General features: G+C 32.7%; 1 protein-coding gene across 2 annotated transcripts in view; it reads left to right on the forward strand.

Annotated features, from left to right (window-relative positions):
* The window catches only part of Ser (protein serrate), a 370686-nt gene that overhangs the window by 261772 nt on the left and 96419 nt on the right, over positions 1-12495 (forward strand). For both annotated transcript variants that reach the window (XM_081730299.1, XM_081730300.1), the window contains exons 4-5: positions 311-565; positions 1790-1850. In XM_081730299.1, coding sequence (XP_081586425.1) covers positions 311-565; positions 1790-1850 — 316 coding nt within the window. The remainder of the gene's footprint in view (positions 1-310; positions 566-1789; positions 1851-12495) is intronic.

Here is a 12495-nt window from a genome sequence, read left to right on the forward strand (position 1 = left end):
GACCCCGAAAACTATGGATTCGACACTAATATCGGTCATTTTTGGACCAATTTTATATATCCCCCTCCCCCTTCTCTAAGTTGTACCAGCAAAGTGAAATGATAAAAATAATCCCAGGGCTGAACCTCATCTATGTTGGAAATTTGATCGAGATCGGTCATGTGGTTAAAGAGTTATTGTCACAAAGATAGTCACTTTTATTTTTATATGCGTATATAGATTTTACGATATATTTCAAACTATGTATGTATGTATTTATGTATGAATATGTGAGCTTACTCAATTGCCTTTTTCATTTTTCTTCTTTCAGCTACCCACAACATAATCGAGCATACGATGTATTCAGGGATCATTGTACCGAGTACAGATTGGCATACGCTTAAATATAGTGGTAATACAGCAAAAATACAGTACAGGGTACGAGTGCAGTGCAGTAAAAACTACTACAATGCAACGTGTACAAAGTTTTGTCGACCAAGAGACGATAATTTCGGACACTATACTTGTGATGAAAACGGGGACAAAGTATGTAATGAGGGATGGAGAGGAACTAATTGTGATATAGGTAAGTAAGATTTTTTTTCTTTTCGTTTCAGTATAAAATGGGCTGTATATAGAATAGAGATGGGCAGAAAGAATTTTTATAAGAAAATTCAAAACCGGTTTGTAGAAAAACCGAAATTTCGATTTTCTCCAAAATCAGTTCGATTTTTCACCGAAACAGGTTTTTGATAGAAAATCGAACCAGATTTGAAACCGAAACCGGTTTTTGATAGAAAACCGACTTGGTTTTAAAACAAACAAGTTTTTGATAGAAAATCGAAACTGGTTTTGAAAGAAAATCAATTTATTCTTTTTGATTTTGAAACCTAAACCGGTTTTTGAAGGTTTTCAAAAACTGGTTTTGCTTTTTTCTTAAAAATAAAACTTTTTTCTGCCTAACACTAATATGGAACTATACATACAAATAAATAAATAAATAAATAAGCCTCTGGTTTAAGAGCAAGAAAAAAGTGTTAAACGTATATTACTTGTTTACCTGTATAAAATATATTAAGTTCAATGTATATTAAGTTCAATGTAACTTGTTTATTACTGGTAGCCATGGGCGAGCGAAGAGTGGGGCGGGTAAGGTTTATTAGTTTATTTAATAGTATTTTGTAAATACTATCTGGCTCGACAGTTACTAGTTCATTAGATAGCTTTTTATAGATATTAGCTGGCTCAAAGGTTATTAGTTTATTGAATAGCATTTTGTAGATACTACCTGGCTCAACGGTTATTAGCTTATTAAATACTATTTTGGATATACTACTTGGGTTACTTCCTACATCTTTCATACTCTTCATTTCCATTTTAAATTATCCACTATAATTCAGAAAAGAAGGGATGAACTTAGTGGGCACTTTAACTGTTTTTGGTGTTCTTAATCATAAAGAACAGTTAAAGTAAAGCGACAATAATTGACACTTTTTACTTAGGTTTTGTAAATAAAAAATATAATTTTATTTCATTTGTTTATTATGCAAATAATAAAACAGGAAGCTACAAGAACACAGTTGTTTAATACATTTCATATAACACATTAAATACAATCATTGGCATTCCAAGTGTATATAATTAAGGTAAATTTAGCAGTAGTTCTTCACCTGTTCGAAACACTGTACATACCCACACGTAAGAAAAACGTATGTGTAATGTTAAGTTTTGTGTAGCAATCTTTTTCTCGTGTTCTCTATTGAGGAATATTTGTTAATGCATATTCATACGTTGGTTTTATTCTTTCTAGCTGTGTGCAAAGTTGGATGTCATCCGGTACATGGGAAGTGTGATAGACCAGATGATTGCAAGTAAGTGCTTTAACTTGTTTATATATTATAATAAAACATTTTCCTGTTATTATTATACCCATGTTTCTAACAGACTCTATACTTTTCAACTTCATGTTTCATGAATCTTATTAACATATGTTATTCTAATTTGTTAACGTGGTTGCAAAGTAAAATAAAATAATAACAAAATAATGTAAAGGTCATATACCCTAGTGAAAGTTTTTTGGGGGGTTTTGTTTTTTTACGACTATACTTTCTCAGTTTGTTAATACAGTGTTTCTTCCCGTTTGTTTGTGTATACCGTTACACGTTTTTAAAATAAATTTTCTAAAAAGCAGCTAGATTTTTAAACACGTATAACTATTCAAATTGACCCGTAGCTGTAACTGGTTTTCTCCGAGCTTTACATTATACGATTATAGTTAATATAATTGAGAAAATATTTTGCATTTGCCAAATATATATATATATATATATATATATATATATATATATATATATATATATATATATATATATATATAATACACTGTTAAACTCCAGAAAACTTAGCTTCATTATAAATAACACTAATTTATTTAGTTTTTCTTTTGGAAAATTGAAATTTCCACCCAACTATAGTTCTATTAGTTTTTGGTACGGCTCCTCATAGAATCTAAAGTCAGATTAAACCTTCATAATGAATTATGGAATTATGAACAAGAATTATTATATATAATTTAGGGATTAACATCGCTATGAATTATTGCACAGTCAAATAAAATTTACAACTGAAATGGTAGTCACTTCGTAAACGGTGTCTCACACTAAAAAATTATCCGCTCAAATATTTCAAAATGATATTTTCAATAATGTATCAGATGGCATATTTTGGCATGTAAAATTGCTCGGATGACCTCCAGGTTACTCTGCCGTGCAACGCTCTATCTGACGCGTTCCCTGACACATGTTCCTATATTTCACTTTTTGGATCAAAAGATCCAATACATTTAAATCAAAAATTTTCTTGTAATTCTTATATTTGGTGAACTGTATATAGTGCAGCCAAACCCAAACTATCACTTAACTCAATATGATATGCTTATTCCGTATATATATATATATATAAAACTCGATTTGTTGACAATTCAAAAATTTTGTAGCCCCTGATTATTGGCCAAGATCGCAATCTTTTGATCCTTTTTTTTTATCATTCCCAAAATTCTTGTTAACTACATAAATTCATTTAATGTGAAATCTGCTTCAAAAAAAGTTGAAACTGGCAAGAAGTCTACTCAAACTTTTAGTATTTTTAATATTATTAATATCATATAGTACCATATAGATATATTAAAACAATAAAAAAGTATTTTTTTTAATGGATTCTTTTCCGTTGAATAAACCTCAATCATATACGCTGCTGAATTTGGTCGTAGAATATCACAATTTGTAAACGTGCGGGAGACAGTTCTATAAGCAATACTCAGTAATAGCATCGTCTGTAACTTTATAACAACTATTCTTACTGTTAAAGAGTTGTTGAAATTTGCAATGCAAACAATTATTTTACACTAGGGAAATACATATCGATTTACAGTGCAAATCGACCTGAGAGCAAAAATTACAATGCTTTTAATTGTTTATTTTAAACTGCAATAACAAATCTTAGTTACTTTACTATTTCAAACGTTGGTTCATCAATTATTCTGTTCTGTTTTATTTAAAAACTAATATGTACAAAGTCAGCAATGTAAAAATTGGCAGTATACCCTCTTTAACATGGGAAGATTAGATACAATAACGGTTCGTATTGGCGGTGATAGGGTAGGGATATTTTTAAAGAAATTAAATCATCGAAACGTATAGTGTGAGAAGTATACGTACTAATAGTTTTTATAGAAGAATGTTTATTTTTTTCAATAGTACTTCCGAAAAGAAATAATACAGTGGAAATAGTATTTTTAGTTAAAACACCATACCTGTCATCACATTCAACTTCCCATTTACCTAGTGGTAAGTACTATAACGTCCAATATGTTGACAAGAAATTTTCGTTAAAGAAATACTTTGCACTGAAACATTTTTTATAGTTGAATTAGCTTTCGATTATTTGATATTTCATGCTAAAACCATCTCTCTCTCTCTCTTTCTCTCTTTCCTTCAAAGTTATTATCCTTGAAAGCTGAAGTGGACGTAACTACAAGTATTATAAAACATAAAAATGTCGGAAAGACAGTCTTGAAGGAACAAGGGGAAAAAAATATGCATATCTTGAGCACGATTTTTGATATGCGGACATGAATATACACTGTGCAAATTAAAAGAAGAAGAGGAAAAAGAGAATTTAATATAAGTTGACTTTTCCCAGTGTTTGAATTAGGAACGAAACAGTTGCTTAGTTACTGAAGTGCAACAAGCGTTAAGGAATGCGAAGGACACAGGAAGATAAATACCTGCCAATGGTACAGATTTTAACTGTTGAGATTTTCATCTTCTGTATGGACTGGACCGTAAAAAAATACTTCTCGTTTAGTCTTTCATTTTGAGAAAGAAAAATGATCACGCGTTAAAAAAAATGGTGTGGTACTATCGCACAAATTAAAAGAAATAAAAGGTGTCCGTCCAGGTCTAATTTATTTAGTGAAACGTACTTAGTACGAATAAATCTCACTAGATGGGAAAACAAATCAAGCTTAAAAATAAATTCTCTCTTTCGATATGCTAATAACTAGACACATATTCGTTATTATTGGAACAATTACAGGAATAAATCAAATATTGTGATTGTTGCTACCACGAGAATTGAATTAACCAAATGGAGAAAAAATTTCGGTACGTTAAAAGAAATTCGTTACATTTAGTCAGATGAACCTGTATTAAAATTTCTTTCAAAATTACTAATAAAAGAGCATGTAGGGTTTCAATACAGTGCGTCAACTACAGGTACCTTTACTAAATCTGTATATATGATATTACAACGTGGAGGCTAGGTCGCTAAGAAAATTGTGAATGAAGTGAGTGATTTTTTTCTTCCCATTTCTAAGCGCCCATCGTTCAGTGGGTTATGGGTTGTTGGCTGCCATCAACGGGATTGAAATGCAAGAAGTCGCAACCGTCGGGAGAGCTCAGGAATGTCCAGGTGTGACCGGAATGTGTGGGCAAAGACCTTGTCAGCCTCACCTACGCAACTCTTAAGGTCGTTCAAAAAAGAAGACAAATCTCCAACTTCAGCAAAATATTGGTTGGAAACCTTATAACCCTTCGCGGCGCGGTTGTGTGGTTGGTAACCAGACGAGATGGAGAGTTAAGGCGCGAGAGAAAAAAAAATAGCTATAAAATTGTTTCAAGAGTCAGCGGGTACAACACATTGTAATTTAATGTCCTTAGCTGTTGGACCATGTAATGGGGTGTTAGATTTAAAGTTTATTGCGAAGTCAAACGTATATTTCTTTTTAGCGAATGAATTACAGCACGCTCAGGTCTGTGGAACAATTTGTTTTGATAATGTCATCAATTCAGTTTTCAAGTATAGGCATGACCACTTTTTCCCCGTATATTATTAGTATTATTTACCAGTAACTCTTCCCTCATCTTCAAGTGCAGAAGCCGTTCCTATTCTGGTCTTTTGTAACACTTCAGGAGATGCAGTCAATTTATTTTATATTGAAGTTCTTTATACCATCGTCTTTTATATGTAGAGTTGAGAAAATAGAACAGATGAATGGCTGTAGACATGGACGCCCGAAGGGGGGCAGGGTGGGGTCCGGCCCCGCCTGGCTCACGAAAATGTATACGTAATATAGAGAACCACGTATATTAAGTACCAGAAATACCAGACATAATATAGCAACCATAGAGATACCTCCCTAGAAAATTTTCTTGGGGCGCCCCTGGCTGTAGGTACCCACTAACACTGTTAAAATCTCGAATAATGTGCATTTTGAACATTCGAATAAAATTCGTTATTCGAACAGTTGCTCGGATAATTAATTATTCGAACAATTATTCTGGTAACAAATAGTTATTCGAACAATTACTCGGATAACAAATATTTATTAGAACAATTACTCGGATAACAAATAATCATCCGAACAATTACTCGGATAATTAATAATTATTCGAACAATTACCCGGATAACCAATAATTATTCGAACAGTTATTTGGATAACCAATAATTATTCGAGCAGTTACTCGGATATCGAATAATTTTTGAATGTTATTCGGATAGCCAATAATAATTCGAGCAATTACTCGGATGACGAATAATTTTTGAACGTTACTTAGATAACCAATAATTATTTGAACACTTACTCGGATAACGAATAATTTTTGAATGTTATTCGGATAACCAATAATAATTTGAACAATTACTCGGATGACAAATAATTGTTCGAACAATTACTTGGATAATTAATATTTATTCGAACAATTACTCGGATAATTAATAATTATTCGAACAATTACTGGGATAACGAATAATTACTCCACTGTTGAAGACGTATATTCAGATATTCGAATAAAGAACGTTCGAATAATTTTAACAGACTAGCATCTACGTAGTTTAGCCAAGGTGTGAAATGTGAACGAAAACTGAGACCAAAAGTAGAAATGATAAAATAAAATGATATATATGATATATAGAAGAAATGATATATATATATATATATATATATATATATATATATATATATATATATATATATATATATATATATATATATATATATATATAAAGACTCACAAAATGTTGTGTGCGAGGAATCCTTCTATTCTCTTCTCTTTGAAGCAAAATGTAGACCATGCAAAAAAAAAAAAAAAAAAAAAGGAATAAAATGACTTGGAGCATTCGAAATGTTCAAACTCTTCATGGATCCCGGTGTAAAATTTTGTTAAAACTATCATGTACTGAACAGACATGAACTAATATTTAACATTCGTACTTCCCAGCCGGAGAATCTGAGTTCGAATCTAACTGTCAGCTACTCTGATCGAGACTCCCTCAATTGTCAGACAAATCGTGCTACCTTTAAATATGGACCAACTATCTTTAAAATATTTGTTATTTCCTATGTAAAGTAGTTACACAACTAAATCTAGAACGTATAACGAGAGCTGGATTTAGGTTTGGTGGGGCACTAAGATACTGAAAGTAATGGGGGCCCTTTATGTGTCCTGATGAACATAGGCAACCTATATACAGAAATGAAGAAACTAGTGATGTTTTAGGAAACAGGTTAGCAGAAGGGGCACCTTTACTTAGATCATAGAAGCCTATACAACACGAAGCGCTGTTGCTATATGTAGATTTTATTTTATTGTTTTTCTTGTATATTTTGGAAATGTACGTTCAATGTTTTCTTTTCCTTTTTGGGGCCCCCAAGAGAGGGGGCTCTAAGTCATACCTTGTTTAGCTTATACGTAAATCCGGTACTGCTTATAACCAATTTTACTAATAACTATATTTTTTACAAAAAATCTGTATTACCTTCTAAAATACAATTGATAATAACGAATTAAATGCATTGGATTCTATAGAATCAATCTTTGCCTTAGGAATAATAAATTACTTTAAAAGATTGAAATACAATATTTTCCAACAAAGAACGTAACTGAAGAATTTATTACATGGTCATGATCAGCAAACCAAAAGCGATGCAGTAGGAGTAATTCACAAGTTTTTTCAATGTCACTTGTAACGAGACCATAAAAGAACTTACAAACAATAAGAGATCCATTTTAAAAGATTTTTTTCAAAAGAAAACCGCAAAGGAATAATAAATTGTGTTTTTTTTATGATTGACGCGTGTCCATAACAGAAGATTTTTTTAAAAATCATAACCTTAAAAAAAATATTCTTTTGTCAGCTGAGCGAAGAATTGTAACTATTTTTCTGCAGTACAAAGTTTCATTCATCTATTTTTGAAAAAAAAAAAGAAAGAAAGAAAGAAAGAAACTTTTCCACAGTAGCTGTAATGTTAAATGCTATCATGCCCCATTCATTCTCTTGAGCTCTCTAACCCCTTCACACGTCAGTCATAAACGACGTAAGGCGTCGTCAAAGGCCGTTTCCGTCTGTCATTGGAATGATATGAATTCATTTGTTTGCCATTCATAAGCATGCACACGTTGTTTTCACACTCTTTACAAAGACAAAGTGTTAGCACTTTGTAAATTCTTTTAAGCTTTTCATTCATTCCCCTTTCCCTACTCCTTTGGTCTGTGTGATGTTTATTTCCTGTGTATTATTATTATTATTATTATTATTATTATTATTATTATTATTATTATTATTATTATTATTATTATTTGATGTTAGTGTCATGTAGGTAGTGATGGATCCTAGAGCATAGTTAACTTTATGAGGCAAAACACATCTTTAGTCCGGAATTTCAGGTACTACCAGGAGTGAAAGTGAGGGGGAATGCTGACGGTCGTCATTCCCCTACTTCCAGAAATATCTATGGCGTCCCGCACTCCCCCGCAAAAAAAATGGGCAAAGATAGATATTGGGGGCGTGACGTCATGCGTCCCCTTACCTTTTCAGATCTACTTTTACCCCTTGGATATTACATACGTTTGAATCAATTCAACACACAGATGCAGTGCATGGAAAACTGTACAAATGTCACAACTTAGGTTTACAAAGTGAAACGAAAGACAATTTGATATAATTTAGTAAAGAAGGGCTGTGCTGTAATTAATTCTTGATGTTAAGTGTACATTTATTTTTTTTCTTTGGTCCGTACGCAATGCTGTCTAGAAATATCATCAATGTTGCAAGGAGCTAATAGTAGTGTTATGACTTTTTTAAATGAATATGCAGCCCTTGCGACAACTTTATGAAATGAAATGAAATTTTTGAGTTTAACGTCCCACGTTTATGCGTGTTAGGCTTAGGGAGACAGATGATTAAAGGCAGGTGAATGATAATGGAAGAATTGGTGGAATGAGAAAGTGGAGGAATCGGGAATACCCCGAGAAAATCCACGAGCACGATGTTGTTCACCACAAACTTACTTTGACTGGGTTCGAACCAGGGACTCCACGCACCAGAGGTAAGCGCTCTACCACTGAGCCACCGTGCCTTTGCGACAACTTCGGTGAATGGCTTGTATAGAATTCAAGAATATATTTCCATTCCCTACAGCCTGAACCTTGGGGTCGCGTAGGGAGATGTAAAAGAACAAATGTATTTAAATAATTAGGATCTAGTAGCGGCAAAACACATTTTTAAAGTTTCTTTTGAATTTCTTGTTTGAATAGACATATTTTATTTTTATACCTATTTTCAAACTGTTATTTTTATTTCTATATGAGACTTACACATATAGTATTCCACAATAAGCGATAACACAGAAATGATCGAAAAGCTTACAAACCGGAAATTAGTTATGAGGTCACTGGCAGAAATCCTGAATTATACAATTGCTTACGTAAGTTTCTTAAATATACACGTACTAAGACCATTTATGTTTATGTCTGAGTCATCACATCCAATCCCTCCCGGTCTTCTGGTTTTGAATCTTCCAACCTCTCAAGAATTAAGTTGCGAAATCGTTGTTTCATATTGATCAGTCAGAAAGTTAAGTAATATTTTTAACCCAGTCTTCGGCACTAGTTGTTGAACATCAGCTAATAGAGGCTCGAACCTCACCTGCTTTTCTGAACAAGCACCCTTATACAGAGTGCTCATCACAAGAGCATAAGTGCAGCCATAATTGAATAATTTCTTTTCTCTTTCTTCTTCAACCGTAGTTGCTAGTTAAAAGTGATGGTTTCTGCCTTTGTATGTTCGGATGAGTGTAAAGGTGAAGTAAAAGTATTCTTCTATTTAATTTTAAACCACAAGTTAGAAAATAATTAATTCTACTCATTATAAAATTATTGACACAAGAGCAAATGCCTGTATAGTATAAACAGCCTTATCAAACTTCAGTAGTTCCTGATAACGGAACACGTACGTAAAAATGTGTATATTGCATGAATATATATCCTTGAAATCTTTGCAACCCATTCGTCGAAGCAGTCACGCAGGATTGCATACCAGTAAGGAAAGGAATACACAATACTACTGGTTATCTCATTGCAAAATAAGTAATATTTTGGAACATCATACCGCATAGGGCGTCAGGCAGAAAAGAGAAAACTAGTTCAATTGTTGACTCTATGCCAAAATAAATCCCATCCCTCTTTTACTAAATTTTATCAGAACTATATTTCTTACACTGATAGTTAAAATGGATGTAACTTTTGAACAGTTTTATTTATTCAATATCACAAACACATGAGTGGAATTACAGAAGAAAAAAACATACATTTCAATAACATTAACGACATTAGGGATAAAGTAAATGAAAAGTTCAATCGTTGGCAACACTGCACTGTTATTTTGTTCCAATGTTCTCGAGTGCTCAGTGAGATGAATTGATTCCTCAGTTGAATTGTCAGCCCGTGTTATGTGAGACACAGGCGGATCAAGCTTTTAATCTCTTCTGACGTGCACACAATGGAACTGTTTCACCAAAGAACATTTTTTTTATTTGATTTCACTCTTACTATGAAAAGAACCTCCAACAGTGATTTCAATACGATTCATTTCTTTGATCTTTTCTTTTAAAATGGGGAAGCGCGTGGTTCACAAGAACAACTTCAACTAAAGTATCTACCTAACCATTAGGTGCTAATGCATTTAAGAAGCTAAACTAAAATACAGTTTATAAAACAAAACAAGAAAAAAATCTTTATGTTTTTTTTTGTTTTGTTTTGTTTTATCAAAGTAACTTATTATATTATCTTCTTTATAGTATAGAAAAATAATTGAAGAACATAACTTGCAAAAAAAAAAAAAAAAAAAAGAAAGAAAAAAGAAAAGAAAAGAAAAAAGAAAAAGTTAACATCAACAAGAGAAAGGAAATGATTTAATCTGTTTCTCGGTTTGTTTGTGCATTACAAATAAGTTTCTTTTTCTTTTTCTTTTTTAATGAATGCAAAGGTAACCTATTATGACAATCTAATATGTTCATAACATATTTTTGCACTTGAAAGAAACAATATCAACAAAGACCTAACAGTGTAATAATAATAATAATAATAATAATAATAATAATAATAATAAATGGAATCTTTAAATTTTACGTCTCACGCTTATGCCGGCTAGGCTAAAGCAGACGGTGAAGATAAGAAATGAATGAAATGGTGGAATGAAGAAAGTGGGAGGAGACGGGAGAACCCCGGGAAAACACACGCATACGGATTTTGTCCACGACAAAGCTCACTTGGCACGAGCTGGGATCGAACCAAGGACCCCATGTACCATAGATGAACGCTCTACCACTAAGCTACCGCAGCTCCAATAATAATAACAACTTCATAGTAGTTTGGCGTTCGTGTTGTTTCGTTAATTGTAAGTAGTATGCGAAGATCAACATATTTATTTATTTACTTTATAATTCTGAACTAAAATGAAATGTTAAGAGTAGGTTGCAATAAATTCGCAGTTTTTTTTTTCTTTTTTAATTTTCAAAGAAATAAATAACATTTGAAAAATATCGTGATTTTATTTATTGATGAAATAAAAGTCCTCAGAATCTTCCACTCAATAGTTAATTTATTAAGAGTGCCGGGAGCCGCGATGGCTCAGTGGTAGAGCGCTCAGCTCTGATGACTGGGCTCCTTGGTTTGATCCCGCCTCGTGCCAAGTGAGATTTATGGTGACTAAACACCGTGTGTGTTGATTGTTTTGGGGTTCTCTCGTTTCCTCCCACTTTCTTCATTCCACCATTTCCTTCATTTCTTATCCTTTAGGCTAGCCGGCATAAACGTGGGACGTAAAAACACAGATTTCGTTTCATTAAAAAAAAAAAAAAAACTAACAGTGCCCGTTCATGACCAAGTGGCTAATGCGCGTTTCTTGTGTGCGCATTGGTGCCGAGTAGGGATACTTGCTTCCGATAGAAACCAGAATAGTGAGTCGAATCCCACTTTGGACTATAAGTGCTGCCTCATAAAGCTGAAAAGGGACGTCAAAAACTGCCATTAACATATCAATCTTAATTTATCAGTTGTCCAGTAATGGCGAAAAGAGGTAACAGAGGAATAAGATAAATGGTTGCAAGTGAAACTATATATATTAGTCATTAATTCGTTTGGCTTGACAAACTAAAAGAAATTCTTATAGGAAAAGTTAATAAAACTTAATCAATGTTATATACGTACGTACAACATAAAACAGGCTGAACACTATTCATTCTTGTATAAAATAAAAGACAAATTCTGACCAAAACATATACTTTGCCGAAACTATAACGATATTATTTATTAGACAGTGCTTGGCCAGAATTTGTCTTTCATTTTACGGTATATAAAATACTCATACCATAAGCTTCTTTCCAGGCAGCCAGACTACACCTGTTTTCTCAGTGCATTTTCGGTAATCTGGCACTCCTCTGTGTAAAATATGGTTGAATTGACGAGCGTGTACCGTGTAGCGTACAATTTTAAACATGAGTAAGGTTTCCAGGAAAATATAACAAATTACTAAAACAAAAGCGGTGCTTCAAGATAATTGTTAAATGTCAATCTTTCATAACGTAATTAGTATTACAAATACCAAAATAACATGGTAGATCAATCAGTTCTATCATGTTCTAACTATCTGAGTTCTTTTTCATAGGTTTAGCATCA

This window comes from Thermobia domestica, chromosome 11 (genome assembly GCF_964235325.1).
Source record: "Thermobia domestica chromosome 11, izTheDome1.hap1.1, whole genome shotgun sequence".
NCBI classification, from domain to species: Eukaryota; Metazoa; Arthropoda; class Insecta; order Zygentoma; family Lepismatidae; genus Thermobia; species Thermobia domestica.